The sequence below is a fragment of the Macaca nemestrina genome, chromosome 1 (assembly GCF_043159975.1).
Source record: "Macaca nemestrina isolate mMacNem1 chromosome 1, mMacNem.hap1, whole genome shotgun sequence".
NCBI lineage: Eukaryota > Metazoa > Chordata > Mammalia > Primates > Cercopithecidae > Macaca > Macaca nemestrina.
The window spans coordinates 51,025,995-51,043,507 of record NC_092125.1 but is presented as its reverse complement, the minus strand read 5'-3'; the positions used below and the strand labels follow the sequence as shown (position 1 = coordinate 51,043,507).

The 17,513-nt window shown below is 36.1% G+C and overlaps 1 protein-coding gene across 2 annotated transcripts in view; it reads right to left on the bottom strand.

Moving 5' to 3' along the window:
• LOC105484638 (cell division cycle 73) overlaps nucleotides 1-17,513 on the bottom strand; it is a 158,273-nt gene that overhangs the window by 133,060 nt on the left and 7,700 nt on the right. For both annotated transcript variants that reach the window (XM_011746466.2, XM_024793723.2), the window contains exons 3-7: nucleotides 17,216-17,285; nucleotides 11,642-11,704; nucleotides 11,490-11,542; nucleotides 8,917-9,005; nucleotides 5,240-5,456 (exon numbers count right to left, since the gene is read on the bottom strand). In XM_011746466.2, coding sequence (XP_011744768.1) covers nucleotides 5,240-5,456; nucleotides 8,917-9,005; nucleotides 11,490-11,542; nucleotides 11,642-11,704; nucleotides 17,216-17,285 — 492 coding nt within the window. The remainder of the gene's footprint in view (nucleotides 1-5,239; nucleotides 5,457-8,916; nucleotides 9,006-11,489; nucleotides 11,543-11,641; nucleotides 11,705-17,215; nucleotides 17,286-17,513) is intronic.

The following is a 17,513-nucleotide window of genomic DNA, read 5'->3' as shown; positions in this document are numbered from 1 at the left end:
ATAGAATAGTAAATTTACTTAATAAATAATTTAAGACTAAGTTATCTTCCTATCAATTCTTCCCTACTATATATGTCATAATAAGGTACCATTATTATACAAAAATGTAAAAATCAGCCACTAAGATACTCATCCAGAGACTGATTATTGTAAATCCCATGGTATTCATCATTTTCGTTTTACTTAAACTGCTACAAATGTATTCATATATTTCATATCTGGCATCTGTTCAAATATAAAACCAGAAAACAAGTAAAAATCTAAATAAGGCCAGGCGCAGTGGCTCACGCCTGTAATCTCAGCACTTTGGGAAGCCAAGGCGGGTGGATCACGAGGTCAGGAGATCAGGGCCATTCTGGCTAACATGGTGAAACTCTGTCTCTACCAAAACTACAAAAAATTAGCCGGGTGTGGTGGCAGGCAACTGTAGTCCCAGCTACTCGGGAGGGTGAGGCAGGGGAATGGCGTGAATCTGGGAGGTGGAGCTTGCAGTGAGCCATGATAAAGTTGGAAAGTACAAGTACAAATGCTCTTCGACTTATGATGCAATTACATGCTGATCAAAAGTCAACACAGCTAACTAATCTGACTACTTTTTCCTTCAAGAAACAGTCTTCCTTCATGCTACAGATTGAATGTGTCCTCTAAAACTCATGTCGAAATTTTACTCCATTGTAATAGTATTAGGAGGTGGAGACTTTAAGAGGTGATTAGGTAGGTCATAAGGGCTCCACCCTTACGAATGGATTAATGTTGTTATTGCAAAAGTGGGCTCAGATTCCCAATATAAGAAGTTTGGCCCCATTTCTCTCTGTGTCTCATTTGCTTGCTTGCTTGCTTGCTTCTGCCTTCTGCCATGAAATGACCCTCACCAGATGCCACTGCTATGCTCTTGGATTTCCCAGCCTACAGAAATGTGAGAAATTTCTTGTCTTCACAAATTACCCAGTCTGTGATATCCACAGCAGCAGAAAACAGACAAAGACACTTGGCCTCTGAGATGCTACTCTCTCTTGGTTTTACCCCTAATGTCTGACAGTTCCTTTGGGGCTCTTCTTATGCTGCCTATCAATCGCTTAACATTTGAAGGAATATGTAGTAAGAATCTACTCTAAGCCAAATACCTTGCTTGGCACTTGGGTACAATCATGATCAAAAAAGACATGGTCACTGCCCTCATGAACCTCAAATACAACATAATTTCTCTTCTTTAAACAAAGCATTCTGTTTCCTTGGCTTGTACCACTCTTCCCACCTTATCCCTCTCACCTCTCTCACTAGGTTTTATTCTTTAGGTGTCACTCCTCTTTACTCTCAATTAAGTTAACTGCCCTTGCTGGGTGTCTGCCCTACAATGTACCTAATAATTACTGCTTATTTAATTTTGACTTCTGCTAAAGAGTGTAACTTCTGTGAGAGCTAAGACCAATGCACCTCCGGTCAGTGCTTAGCACTGGCCTAGTTTGTAGATGTTAAATACTATACAAATAAATATGTATATAAAATGAGAGGCTGCTTGAAACATCACTATTATCACTATATCAGTTGCAGTGCTAACTAATTCCTATAATTCTCTGGAGCAGCAAATATAAGTCTCAGGACCCCTTTGCACTCTTACAAATTACTGAGGACCCCAAAGAGCTTTAAGTTTGTGTGAATTATAGTATCTATTGAATTAAAGATTAAAACTGAAAAAAAATTTAAATTCTTTTAAAAATAAGAAGACAAGATTTCATGTAAACATAATAGCATATTTCATGAAAAATCACTTTTCAAAATGCATAAAGGTAATGACAAGAAACAGTGGCAGGTTTTTAATTTTTGCAAATTTCCTTAATCTCTGGCTTAATAGAAGACAGCTATACTCTCAGATAGGCTTCTACATTCAACATTCACTGTGCTCTCTTATTTGGTCAAAGAATACAGAGAAAACGTATCCTCACACAAACAGTTGGAAAAGGGAAGAACATTCTAGTAGTTTTTCAGGTAACTGTGGATAGTCTTCTTTGATATCATACCATAATGCAATAAATGGTTCTTAAAGGTTAATGCAACATGGAAACCACATCCATAAACTTTTTGTATAGGTACTTTAAAATCCATCAGTCTCTCTTGCACTTTAAATGAACTTTTTACCCATGTATGATTTGTGACAGCATTCACTGGTCATCTGGAAAATATCAGTCACTGAATTATGCACATTTTCCAAATATTAACATGGTTAATTATACAGTATCAACAAACTATACTTGTTAATATTATTTGTAAAAGACTCACTAGAAGACTTTAAGAACTAGAAAATTGCTTGTTTCTTTACTTATGGGTAGAAAAAGGATTAGAAAAGTGTTATGGTGACAGCAGCATAAAGAAACTTCCCAAAATTCTAATTTTCTCATGAAAGCTCTCATTTTATCATTGGCAACAAATACTATCAGTTGCTTTCCTTAAAGGAACATATTTATTTCCTTCACTTTCAAAAAAAAAAAAAAAAATCTGCCAAATAACCAAGTCTGAATAACACTCTAATAAAAAAATGTTGATTCAGTTCATACTTCATACAATGGCACAAGTCTCTTGATGAGAATAACCATCATGTTTGCAGAAGTGCTTTCTACATTCCAATTTCATCACACAAAATATTAAAAAGACATACTTGAGGGTCAAGATTTAACAAAATTCATAAATTTTAAAAACATCATCAAGGACATTAGTGAGTAAAGAACACAATGGCTACCAGTAAAGTTAAGTGCCATTGCCTTGATTCACACCAAGACCAGCAGTTTTACCAACCATTGATTTTGCGCCATCACAGCAAAGGTCAATACAGTGAAAAATGCACATAAAATCTTAGTCTTATTATAAAAATAGTTGGAAATATATGAAAAGCAAATCTCACTACTTTAAAAATAAAGAGGTATTAATCAATATTATCATCAATCTGCTATGTAGTAGAATTACAGGTGATTAACATCTTCCTTCTAGTAATATCCTTTTATCAGTTTTTCAACGATGAACATACACTAATTTATATATGTTTATATACATTTCTCTTCAGATGGTATAAATCTTTCACCTAATTTATGTAAGTTTAAAAGTGTGTTTTCTAAATGGCATTATAAAATCAAGTTGCTTTATTTGGGGTCCTTGAAAAAAATAACATATTTATACTTCTCATGAAATCTTTTTTTTTTTTTTTTTTTTAGACAGAGTCTTACTCTGTCACCCAGGCTAGAGTGCAATGGCACAATCTCAGCTCATTGTAACTTCCACCTCCCAGGTTCAAGCGATTCTCCTGGCTCAGCCTCCTGGGTAGCTGGGATTACAAGAGCACGCCACCATGCCCAGCTAATTTTTGTGTTTTTAGTAGAGACGGGGTTTCACCATGTTGTCCAGGTTGGAACTGAACTCCTGACCTCAACTGGTCCACCTGCCTTGACTTCCCAAAGTGCTGGGATTACAGGCGTGAGCCACTGCACCCAGCCTCTCATGAATCTTCAACCCAACTTTTGTTCCTGAAACTCAAAAAATAAGAAAGCCCTGATAACTAGTAATAATGAAGGTCTATCTAAAATCCACAAGGCTTTAAGTATCTAGAGTATTTTTTTTATTCTCACCTGCCTAAGAGTATTTTTAGAGTGTACCTGATAAAAACAATACACAGACTATCAAAGTATTTTTTTAAATGCTAATAATACTCATTTACGCAAGCCTAGCTACAATTCTTTTATTAACTTACTTTTTAAAAGATATAGTGGTACCAACAATATTAAATCAGTAAGTTTAGAAATGATGGTACAATCCTGCCACCTAGAGCTCAAAGAAAATTGTTCACCTCAATTACTTGAAAAAGTAATGTCTGGTCTAAAAGTTAGGTAGGGTATATCACCTGTTTTTATTCCTCTACTATGAGTTTGAGATTTTTTGATTTGAATGAACACTGGTGGATCAACATAAGTCACAATATTACTCAAGTATTAGCCATACTAGACAGTGAAAATCAGTATCAACAAATCATTTTATTGTAAAGAGCAAAAATGGAAGTTCACTCACATCCTCAGATTTCTCTACAATTCTAAGCTCTGGAGAATGATTCTTAAACTTAACCTTAGGTACTTTGTAAAACAAGTCAAAGTACAAAAGAAAAAGAAATGATTATTTTCTTCATATACTCTTTTCATAACTTTACTTCTACTAAAATAGCAATGTAAATTCAAGGCTAAAATCCCAAAATTCTACAACCAAAACCAATTTGCCTAAAACAGTGTTAAATTTCAGTTTCACAAGTAACCTTGCACACTTCAACATTCTTACTAGATCATCACTATTAACGAGTGTGCATCAGTGGAGAAAACATTTAAGAGAAAATTGAGGCACTGAAGAGGAAAAGACAAATGAAAGTAAGTACATAAATCAGGGTAAATGCATCCTCTTTTTGGAGATCCATGAAAATACTGGACATTCAAGTATTTCAGATTTTTATCTTTCAAAATATAAAGTGCATATCTCCTTTAACCAGCAATTTGTTTCCAAGAATTAATCCTTTGTCTATATACACATAAATACACAAAGGTATATGTACAACAATGTTTTCTAATGCATTATTCATAACGGTGAAAAGGAAGCAAGGGAAGGAGGAAGAGAGGGAAACAGGAGGAGAAAGAGAGTAAGGCAGAGGGAGGTAGAGAGAAGGAAGGCCAGAGAAAGGGAGAAAAATCGCACCCTCTTTGGAGCAAAAACAAAAGAAAACAATTTCCACTAACAGGGAACAAATGAAAAAACTGCTATACCCACACAACAGAATATAGTGTATAAAATATACTCAATAAATGTTTGCTACAGATTTCCATAAGTTCTCTACTATGTGGGAAAAAAATGATGGCATTAATAACCAGAGAACTTGTCATCAATATTATTCCTTGTTTATTAGGTTTAAGCAAAAATGACTCAACAGGAAAACCAGACCATTCTTTGATTTGCAAATCATGTTTCAGGTGAAGGAGCTTGTATTTTGATTCCTTTTTCATCAGCATCTCTGATGAATAACAACCATATTCAAGAATGGAATGGTAAAAATCACCATCTGGAAATCTACATTATTACTGAGCTCTCAAAGAGATAAAACTTGAAACTTCCACCTAAGAGCAAACTTTAACCAATTCTATAACCACAGATTAAACACACACACACACTCTCTCTCTCTCTCTCTCTCTCACTCCAATGAATGAGTAAAATAAATTACCTTTCCTGTGCTTTGTAAGATGGTTGTTCGTGTCCTCCATACTCTCTCTCTGCTGACAATATCTCGGGTCACATCTACCTCAGCATCCACAAAACTCCTCTGTTTAAGGGCAGTTATGTCATCATCTAGATCAGTCTTGATAGTAGATCTTTTCTTAGCCATAATTTTGGCTTTGATTGCAGCAATTTTTTCCACTGACATAGCTTCAGATAAAGACCTAAAAGCAATTTCTTTTTTAAATTTTCACAGCAAGGATTCCTGGAGTGTATCATAAATATATTTTGTTACATTTATAAATTTCTGGTAAAAACACTTTAAGGGCAATAATTAAGGTTTTCTTATCTGTAAGACTGACTTGCTATTCTGCAATTACATAAAATTTTTATAAAGAATTTATGTCAAGATACTACTCTAAGAGCAAATTAGTAATTTCTTAGAAGTATCAGTGCAACAAAATTCTTGATGGTTTTTCATCTCTTCCCCGCAAAAAAGCAGGACTCATTAATATAGGTGCTTTTCTTTGTATTTTTTCTGTCTATAGAAATTACACACACACACAGAGGCCACTTTGGAAGGGGGTAAAAAATCCATCCTACAGAAAGTTCAAAGCCTAGGTTTTCCTTGAAATTTATTTCAAGGTTTCAAACTTGTATGCCATAGTGCAGAACATAATTAAGTGACAGGCTTTTATGTCACAAAAACATACTCCTTTAATCTCTGGAAGATAAAACCGTATTTTATACAGTTTCCTTTTTCTTCCCTTTCCTTGATTTTCAAATAGGCAAAATAGTAAAAAGAGACTATGTTTGCAGAAATATGAAAAAAGACTTAACACTGAAAGTATACATGTCATAAAACGATAATCTTAAGCAAAGTATCTTTTATCATGTAAAATGAGAAAAAGAATTAAAAAGTGTTTGGGTACCTTAATAACAGTAGACAAAAATATTACTTTAGTCACAAGATGAAAATCTTGAATTATGTTTACACAAAATCTGGAAAAAGGATGAAAATTCCTGCAGGTTTAAATACAGTAGTATTATATAGTATTCTAATTTTATTTAGATTAGGTATGAAGGTACTTTATAGTAGTGCTCATATGCACCTGGCATTTGATGCATTTTGTGTAATACTGTGCAGATTTCCCTTAAAATCTAAAGCACACCAGCATACCTTAAGCCAAATTCAAATACAGTACTCCACTGTTTGGCTTTCCAGTTTCAGTCACCCGCTATCAACCACAGTCCAAAATATTAAATGGAAAATTCCAGAAATAAATAATTCGTAAGTTTTAAATTATGTGCCATGCTCAGTAGCTTGTTGAAATCTTGTACTGTCCTGCCTGGGACACTTGCCTGGGATATCCAGACATGAATGATCCTTTTGTCCAATGTATCGATACTGTACACACTACCTGCCCAGTAGTCGCTTAATAGCCATCTTGGTTATCAGATTGACGATGGCAGCATCAAGTACTTAGGTTCAAGTAGCCCTTATTTTACCTAATAATGGCCCCAAAACACAAGAGTAGTGACGCTAGCAATTCGCATATGCCACTCCCAAAGTGCTTCCCTTAAATGACAAGGTGACCTTGGGATTCCTTGGCTGGAGTTCAGGACTATCCGAGGTTTCAGGCACCCACTGGAGGTCTTGGAACATATCCCCGGAAGGTGGCTGGGTGACCACTGTACTTCTCCAAACTATAATCAAGCCTCCAATGGACTTTGAAACATAGAACTTCTACTTACAGCCAAGATGAAGTACCAGAGACTAGACTAACCCTCCAGCCTTTAAATAACCAGTCAAAATACATAAAACAATGGTTTACTAAATGCTAGATATCAAGCAATGAAGGACAGTAATTCCCTAACAAATGAGAAACAAACAAGGTAAGCCCTATGACTGCCTCAGCTTATTGCCTTGTAAGTTTCCAAGACATGGCCTTGGACAGAATAATTAGACAGAATAATGCCTAGTGGCCACACAAGGTGAAGAATAGTGCCTGTTCCACTAGCCAGAATGAAACCTCATGTTCATGAGGTATTACGTACTCAGAATGGTCTTGCCTCAGTGGGTGGGGAATAATTACCCTAGCAGACCAATGTTCAGATAAGTTAAAATCAAGACCAAAACTGTTTCCAAGAGATTTAACTGTGTCCCAAAAAAAGCTAAAGACGATGTGGGGAAATATAACAATATCTAGCACTCGACAAGGTAAAAAGTATACACAATGTTTGGTGTGCAATCAAAGATCACATGACATGTAATAAAGCAGGAAAATGTAATAAAGCAGACATGTAATAAAGCAGAATTAAGAGAAATATCAATTAATCTCAAGGCATGAAAATAATTACAAGAACTATGTTCTATATTTCAACAAGCTAAATAAAAAGATAAAGTAGGTATGTTTTTTAAAAAACAGCAAAACATACAAAAATTAGCCGGGTGTGGTGGCATATGCCTGTAATCCCAGCCACTCGGGAGGCTGAGGCAGGAGAATCGCTTGAACCCGGGAGGCGGAAGTTGCAGTGAGCCGAGATCACGCCATTGCACTCCAGCCTGGGTCACAAGAGCCAAACTCCATCTCAAAAAAAAAAGAGCAAAACAAACTTGAGATGAAAACTACAACGTTGGAGACTAAACATGCATGGGATTACAGAAAAAAAAATTAAGTAAAGTTGAAAACACAACAGAAACTATCCAAAAAGAACTCAAAAAAGACTATAACAGACAGAAAATGAATTCAAAAAAAGAAAAGAACATAAGTGAACTGTCAAAGAAAAAAATATTAAAGTTCAGCCAGGCGCGGTGGCTCACGCCTGTAATCCCAGCACTTTGGGAGGCCAAGGCGGGTGGATCACGAGTTCAGGAGTTTGAGACCAGCCTGGCCAACATGGTGAAAACATCGTCTCTACTAAAAGTAGCCGGGCATTGTGGCAGGTGCCTGTAATCCCAGCTACTTGGGAGGCTGAGGCAGGAGAATCGCTTGAAACCAGAAGGCGGAGGTTGCAGTGAGTCAAGATCGCACCACTGCACTCTAGCCTGGGCGAAAGAGCGAAAATCTATCTCTAAAAAAAAAAAAATTAAAGTTCAATACAACAGAAACGATCCAAAAATAATTCAAAAAAGAATATAAACAGACAGAAAAGAATCCAAAAAAAGAAAAAAACGTAAGTGAGCTGTCAAACAACTTCAAGTAGAGTCTGAGTAGTCGGAATCCAGAAAAATGAAAACATTTTTAAAAAGTGAAGAAACTATGCCCATCCATTTATGTATTGTCTATGGCTGCTTTCCCTACACCACATAAGCTCAGTAGTTTCAAGAGACCATACTACCTTCAAAGCTAAAAATATTTAATATGTGGCACTTTCCAGAAAAAGTTTGCTGACCTCTGCTGTACATATCAATAAGAGATAACATAAAATGAATTTCTCAACTTATAAAGCAATTTTTAAAAAGAAAGACCAACATGGTAATAGAATCAAGAAGACTTTTCAAAAAGCATGATAAACACATTAACTTCCAATCCCCACACATACTCTTATGAACTAAGAGCACAGAGGCATACAATGAATCCAAGAGGTAAACATAAATGTTGGGAGCATTTTAATATTCCTTTTCCTTATACCTTTACATATATCTAAACTACCTACTTTCTACTTAAAAACAATTCTTACCTAATCTGTTCGGTCTGTACAATCCCTTCTTTGTGACCCTCCAAACGGGCAGCCAATCTCTCTTTATCAAGGCGCACACACTCTTCATCCTGGAAATAACCACTGGTTAATGCATTTTAAATTTTTATTTAACTTTTGAGAAGAAAAAACACTACATATAACTTTTCCTTACCAAATTTCCTACCTCTACAATTCTAGGTACCAGTGTCTTTAGGCCAACTTCAAGACTAAAACTTTTAGCTACCAAAAGATAGTAACAATAAATATACGTTGAATCTAAAGACTGGAATCATCTAATAGCTTAAGAAAAACTTGCTTAGCCACTTTTTTCTTTATGATTAAGTGTTCTTCCCATATCATAGCTGATTTTCTTCAGAAAGACACAACAAATAAATTCATCTTTTTGAGAAAGTTAATAACCAAATGTTATGACAAGCCTTCACCAAAGTCAAAAATTTCATTTTGGCATCTCCATTTTTTTTTCTTCTGTTGCTACAGGTCCTGAATCCATTAGCACTAATCAAAATGCTTTAAAGGAAAACCTTAAAGATTTTCAAAGGATGATCCTTAGAACGTTAGAAACTTCCAACTAAATGCCTCATGGGCCACTTCAAGATCTTGTCTGAAATTCAACCCTGGTAGCTCAGCTTTTATCTAATTCACAAATTATGATGTCAAGTAAAACTTAGTCTGAAAAACAAGTGGTTAAAAACAAAACAAAATCTGGTAACCCTGATTTAGTTTAATGTTCACATTCAACAAATAACAAAACTGAGGACCAGAGTCAATGACTATGACTAACAGAATACAAAACTGTATAAAAAGCATCAGCATACTCCAGAGATCCAAAAAGGTGATGGGCTCCAATTCATGTCCTATTATGAATCTACCATGTAAAAATCTTAAAATGAATACATCGGCTGAAATAAATGCAAAAATATTTTGGCAAATGCATCCAACTTTTTCACATGCAATAAAGATATAGCCCAGATTACTCAAATTCCTCACGAAACTACCAATTTTAAAGACAACTGCGGCCTAGATTTTTATCAAATCAGAAACTCTGCCCTCAGTTTCTCTTTCCTAGTACAGTTCCTTACAGGTCCTCAAAAGACATACACTGAACTGAAAACAAATGCTGAAAACTGTAGCTGTTTATGTAACACATTTCAACCCTACAAATGATTTGAAAAAAAAAATGTATTATGCCATTTCCTGCTGATTTTTTAAGTTACTGGAATCCCAGGAAACTAGGACTTCTGCCACGTTGAATTTTTTCAAACAGACTGTGGTGTTCAGATTGTTTCAAATAAATGGCATCCCTTGAGCTGGGTGCAGTGGCTCATGGCAGTAATCCCAGCACTTTGGGAGGCCGAGGTGGGCAGACTGCTTGAGGCCAGGAATTTGAGATCAAATAAATGGTATCCCTAAATTCATACACACTGTTTAACCACAGGTCACAATCTCCTTTCATATAAGGGGAAATATTCAGTTTTACTACCACAAAATTTATACCTAGTGGAATGGCTAGAAACCAGACTGCCAAGGTTCCAACTGGTTCTTCAAACCTCAGCAATTCACTTACTCTGTCTGAGCCTATTCGCTCATAGATGACATGCATGGTTCTACCAACTTAATGAGTTCTGGGAGTACTGTGCATATCATCTATGGCAAATCAGATTACATGAGTTAATACATATAAAGTACTTAGAATAACACATAGCATAGAGCAGTAACAATGAATCAATTATCATTCTCTTAAAAAGTATCAGATCCATGTCTCAGAATATCCTTAATTAAAATTACATTAAAGTAGTAGGTACTTCGTGTTCGCAGCTCTGAGCAGTAAAGCAAGTACCCATAACACATTGTTTCAAAGGTAGGCAAACTACATCCCAAAGACCAATTCTTGCCCGCCATCTGTTTTCTGAAGTATTTTATAGAAACATAGCCACATCTGTTCATTTATGTATTGTCTATGAGTGCTTTCACACTACAATATTAAATAGTTGCAACATAAACTATATGGCCCATGAAGCTTAAAATATTTACTATCTGGCCTTTCATAAAGAAAGTCTGTATTTTAAAAACCCTGTCTCTATTTGGAAAAAAAAAAAAAAATTAGCCAGGCATGGTGGCAGGCACCTGCAGTCCCAACTACTCGGAGGCTGAGGTGGGGGGATCACTCGAGCCCCGGAGGTCGAGGCTACAGTAAGCTATGATGACACCACTGTACTCCAGCCCGAGTGACAGAGAAAGATTTTGCCTTAAAAAAAAAAAAAAAAAGAAAGAAAGAAAAGAAAGGAAAAAGAATTCTGACCCTTGAGCCAATGTTCTTCAATAAGAATATAAAAGCAAAGAAAATAAAATGATTTGTCCATCACATAGCTTGCATGTGTGAGAGCTTAAAACTATAGCTTGAGTTACTTATTAATCAATTGTTCTTTCTACCACAAAAATTTTTCCCAGAAAAACAGCTTCTCAAGTTACTGCAATCAAAGAATCTTTGTTACCACAGAATCCCGATTTCAATAAGAATATAAATAAAATTGTTTAAAATCAAGTTTCTTTACCTCAATTCGTGGTTTCTTTGCTTCTGCTAAAACTTCATCTGCAGCTCGTTTGACTATAAAAGAAAGAGAACTTATTTATTATTTATAATAAATAAATGTGTAGTTTGGAATGGGTTTCTGAAAGTTCAATATAAACATGCAACAAGACATACCTTGAGTAGATCGCTGAAGACCTATTTCTAAGGGAGCGCTTCTGTCTATACTTGCCGATGTTGCTGAAGATATAAAAAGATTCATGTAAGGATTACTATTTCAACATATATATTGGGTATTATTACAAGAGAAATGCTTTAAGTTTTTTATATACTTCTTTTTTTTTTTTTTTTTTTTTTGAGACGGAGTCTCGCTCTGTCGCCCAGGCTGGAGTGCAGTGGCGCGATCTCGGCTCACTGCAAGCTCCGCCTCCCGGGTTCCCGCCATTCTCCTGCCTCAGCCTCCTGAGTAGCTGGGACTACAGGCGCCGCCACCACGCCCGGCTAATTTTTTTTGTATTTTTAGTGGAGACGGGGTTTCATTGTGTTAGCCAGGATGGTCTCGATCTCCTGACCTCGTGATCCGCCCGTCTCGGCCTCCCAAAGTGCTGGGATTACAGGCTTGAGCCACCGCGCCCGGCCAGTTTTTTATATACTTCTATATGGTGATTTTCTCTCGGTAAAAAGTTCAGTTTTAAAACAGCTCTGCAAAAACATTTTATTAAATGACTAATCTATACTACAAAGTCTCTAAGAGGACAAACTAATTTTTACCAATTCAGCTTACAAATTACTGAGATGATCTGACTGAAATTAGTTGCTTCAAAGTATATGCTCCAACATCATAACATCGATACCTAAAAAGGTATCTCTAAACATAAATAAGTAAATACATAAACATATATACACAAACATATATATGGGCAAGATTTTCTTAAAGTCAGCATTCACCCTAAACATGCAATTTTCATTTATTCACAACTGGTAAAAACTAAATTACTTTTAAAATTAAATTAATTTTTCAATGGCTCAACAAAAAGGGGTATACCTGTCCCTATTCACCTAGTTCCCACCACCCTATGCAGCCAACTAGTCTCTTACATATCCTTCTAGAATTTCTTTCTGTAGATAGAAGAAATACGAAATTATTTTTACCCTTTTTAATACAAAAGGTGACATACTAAACATACTGTTCTAAACCCTGTTTTCTTTTTTACCTAACAACTTATCTCCCATATCCCTCTAGATCAGTAAGTAGAGCATTTCCTTAACTTTTTTTTGCGATGGATTCTCGCTCTGACACCCAGGCTGGAGTGCAGTGGCGATCTCGGCTCACTGCAAGCTCCGCCTCCCAGGTTCACGCCATTCTCCTGCCTCAGCCTCCAGAGTGGCTGGGACTACAGGCACATGCCACCACGCCCGGCTAATTTTTTTGTATTTTTAATAGAGACGGGGTTTCACCGTGTTAGCCAGAGTGGTCTCCATCTCCTGACCCTGTGATCAACCCACCTTGGCCTCCCCAAGTGCTGGGATTACAGGCGTGAGCCACCGCATCAGGCCCTCCTTAACTCTTTTTTTTATAGTTACTGAGTACTCTACTGTATGGCCTAACTACAATTTATTTCACTAGGTCCCTGTTGACGAGCTGTTCAATTTTAGTCTTCTGTCATTACAAACAATGGCACAATAATATATTAATACAAAGTCATGTCATATATTTTCATAAATATATAAATGTACATATATATACACATATATATACACACACACACACATATATAATGGCAAGATTTTTTTAAAGTTAGCATTCACCAGCAGGGCATGGTGGCTCACGCCTGTAATCTCAGCACTTTGGGAGGCTGAGGCAGGTGGATCACGAGGTCAGGAGATCGAGACCATCCTGGCTAACACCGTAAAACCCTGTCTCTGCTAAAAAAAAATACAAAACATTAGCCGGGTGTGGCGGTGGGCGCCTGTAGTCCCAGCTACTTGGGAGGCTGAGGCAGGAGAATGGCATGAACCCGGGAGGCAGAGCTTGCAGTGAGCTGAGACTGCGCCACTGCACTCCAGCCTGGGCAACAGAGCGAGACTCCGTCCCAAAAAAAATAAAAAATAAAAATAAATACAATAAAATCAAGTTAGCATTCGCCCTACACGTGTAATTTTTAGTTATTCACAACTGGTAAACAAAAGCTAAACAAAATATACCTCTAGGATAAAGTTCTAGACACAGGATTTATTTCTATGTTAAATTTGTAATGTTAGACTGCTGCCAATTCTTCAGTGGGAGTGTAGTGGTGTACTGACTAACATTATAACCGACAATATAGTAGAATATCTGTTTTCTCACTGCTCCACCAGACCACATTATCAAATTTATAGATTTTTGTCTATCAGTTAAAAAAAAAAATCCTATCTCTGTATAGTTTAAATTTGCAATTCTCTTACTATAAATGAAATTAAGCATTTTTCATGATTTTATCACCTTTTCTGTGAATTTATGACATAATCCACAGAGTGGTCTTTTATGCATAAAGTTCTAAGACCCTTCATATATTAGTGAGATTAGCCCTTTATCTGTGATGAGTTGAAATATTAATATATTTTCCCAGTGTGTCATGTCTTTTGTTTTTTATAGTACAGAACTTTACTACTTTTATCAGCTTGTAACTGAATAATCCCACCTTTCTCCCATTGACCTGACATGTCTCTTTACTAACATGTTAAATTCACATATAGATTTCTCATCTAACAGATAAAGTTGTTTTATTAGTGTATCTATTCATTTAGGTTTTTTTTAATTATCAGGGTTTTAAGTTCTCTAGAATGACTAGCCTTTTCTCAATGCTCTTCTACAAATTTTTAGGATGCTTACTTTTGCCAATGAACTTTAGAATTACCTTGTCTAGTTCTACTCCTATCTCAAGAAAAACCAGAGATTCTTACTGAGACCATGTTAAATGTATAAATTAAGAACTAACGTCTTTACCTGTTAGTCTTCCTAAGAATACAGTCTTAATATTTGCTCAACCTTTTCATTAAACTATTAAATTAACAGTCGTTAAAAAGTAGCAAAGCAATATGCTTAGTGACTAAATTTGTCCTATAGAAACTACAGGAAATGACATATGTGGATACAGGGCAACTCTACTTTTGATTCTAAAAAGAAAAACCATTTGCTCTGAAGCGCTTCCCCAAAACTAGCCTATTTATCAGGCTCGCCTGTGACGCTTAAGAATAGAGAATCTTAGACTTTATACCACATCTTCTGAGGCCAAAAATAAACAAACAAACAAACACACACACTATTTTCAAACCATATGAACCATCATTTAAAAAGTTAGAGAAACACTGCTCCAAAGAATCAAATTTGCTTTGATTTAAAAAAAAAAAAAAATGGCTGGGCGCAGTGGCTCATGCCTGCAATCCCAACACTTTGGGAGGCCAAGGAAGGAGGACTGCTTGAGTCCAAGACTTCAAGACCAGCCTGAACGATGTAGGGAGACCCCATCTCTGAAAGAAAAATAAAAATAAAAAAGTTTCTTCTATCCTTCCCAACTCTATCCTCTTCACAGAATTGAGACTCCCTCTTCAATACTGCTGGGTTCTAAACTTTTGTGTTTGTCTCCCTTGCATGACAGTAAGCATGTTTACATGTTTAAGACAGGGATTTGGCATTTTGCACAATGCATAATGCCTTTAAGAATAAGCATGTAATAAGTCCTTATTGAATGAGGATAGCATAGGAAGAAAGCATTCCTAATGATGATCTTTCCATTATACACAAGATTCTCTGTGGAAATCAATCTTACTGCTTAAAGCCATGCACGACAAGACAAGTATTAATGACTTAAAGGTACTACACTCCACACTCGGCAAAGTAAGATCCAATAGTTCTATTATACCAACGTGTTTGTACTCTGTAAGAGAGTAAATTAATAATTATTCATTTACTAAGAACCTACCATGCACCACTATTCTAAATGCTGGGTATTTAACAAGACAAATGACTGTCTGTCCCCTTAGAATTTACCTTCTAATGGGAACGACAGACACTATGTACATAAACAGACATATAATTTCAGGTCCATGTACCAGATTTGATGAAAAATAAATCAGGATGGCACTACATAACAACCACAGAAGGGGGAAAGAGATATTATATTTTAGAGTAGTCAGAGAAGTCTTCTCTGATGGAACAACATTTGGAAAAACACTTGAGCATGGATCTAAAAGAAATAGTAAGGGAGTGAACCATGTGATAATGCAGAGAACGAGAACTCAAGATAGAAGAGAAAGTGCAAAGGCGCTAAGATTGGCATAGCTAAAAGATAAAAAAGACTGACTGTTATGCGCAAAGGAAGACTGGTAGAAGATGAAGTCACAGAGATTTAGGCAGAGGCAAGATCACTGCCAAGGTAACAAGTATGAGTTTTATTCTAAGAGTGATGGGAAGCCACAGGTGAGTGACACAATCAAGTTTATATACTTTTTCAAAAGCAGGACACTCTTTACTGCTAAGATTACACTATAGGAAAAAAAGAGTGGGGATCTGTGAGGAAGCTATACAATAATCTAAAAAGGAAGGATGAAATAGGGTGGGTAGAATGGTAAGAAACTGTCATACTTTTAAAGACAGAAAAAAACAACCTGCTGATAGAATGGAAGTGAGATGTGACAAAGATTTCACCAGAGTTCTGGCCTAAGCAACTGCAGGAATAGGGTACCACTACCCCTTACTAAAGTGGGAACACTGAGGAAAGAGCAGACTTGTTTTTGTTCTGTGTGAGGGCAGAAGGGAAAGAGGGAATCAGGCATTCCAGTTTCAATATGTTAAATTGCAGATGCCTATTCAACAACCAAGGAAACATGTTCACAGTAAATTTATAAATCTGGTGCCCTGGAAGAAGTCAATGCTGAAAAAAAACTTGGAATTTTATCAGCTTATATATGATATCTAAGGCATAAAACAGAAAGAGATCACCTAGAGAATAAGGGTAAAAGAAAAGAGAAAAAAAAGATCAAGTCTTGGAAACTTCCAGAATTAGAGGTCAGGTACAGAAGTAACCAAAATAAACTGAAAGGGGAACAATGACTAGAAAGAGAACCAAGAGTCTGGCGTTCCAAATGCCAAATGAAGAAAGGCTTTCCAAAATGAGTGGTCAACAGTATCAAATGCTGTTGAGAGGTCAAGTATGGTACGAGAGACCAAAGGATGTAGCAATCGTTAAATCAGTGTTGACCTTACAAGGAGTGATTTTAGTGGGATGGTAAGGATGAAGGCCAGACTAGAGTGGCTTCAAGAAAGAAACAAAGGTTAAGAAGCAGCAGTGATACCACACAACCGCTTGCAAAGAATTTTACCGTATCAGGGAGAAGATAAACAAAGCAGTAAACAGTAGGAATGTGGGATCAAAAACATTTTTAAACATGAAATCTTACTGTAGGTATTCTAAAAGGGAATGATCCAGAAGAAAGTAGAAAACTGATGATGTAAGAGAGAAACAACTTACGAAGACAAAGTCTTTGAGACTGTGAAAGGAGATGGAATCCACACACAAGGAAGGGGTGACTGGCCTTAAGAGCAAAGACAGTGCATTCACTGTATAAAAAAGAGAAGAGCACATGGACAAAAATGAAGGTAGGTTAATTTTTTAGTGGAAATACAAATTCGCTTCCCACTAATCATTATTTCGTAGGAGAAAAAAGAAATAATGTCTGTTTAAGGGTGGGAACAATTTAAAAAGTACTCACACGCTTCACCATTGAGATATCCAAGTAGATCTTTTCGATCAGGTCTTCTAACCACAGGAATATTTTCAGTCTAAAGCCAAAATTTTCAATGAGATATGAAATGAATAATAATGATACACAACTTAATACTAACACATAATGTCTGAATTTTATTCCAACATATCTTGATAAAATATATTTTAAATCACATTTGTAAAAAATGACTAGGCTAAAAGAACCTAGTAAAAATCCTGAAAATTTATTAAACATGTTACTTTTAATAATTTTCTTACAACTTGATAAATATTAGCATGCAATT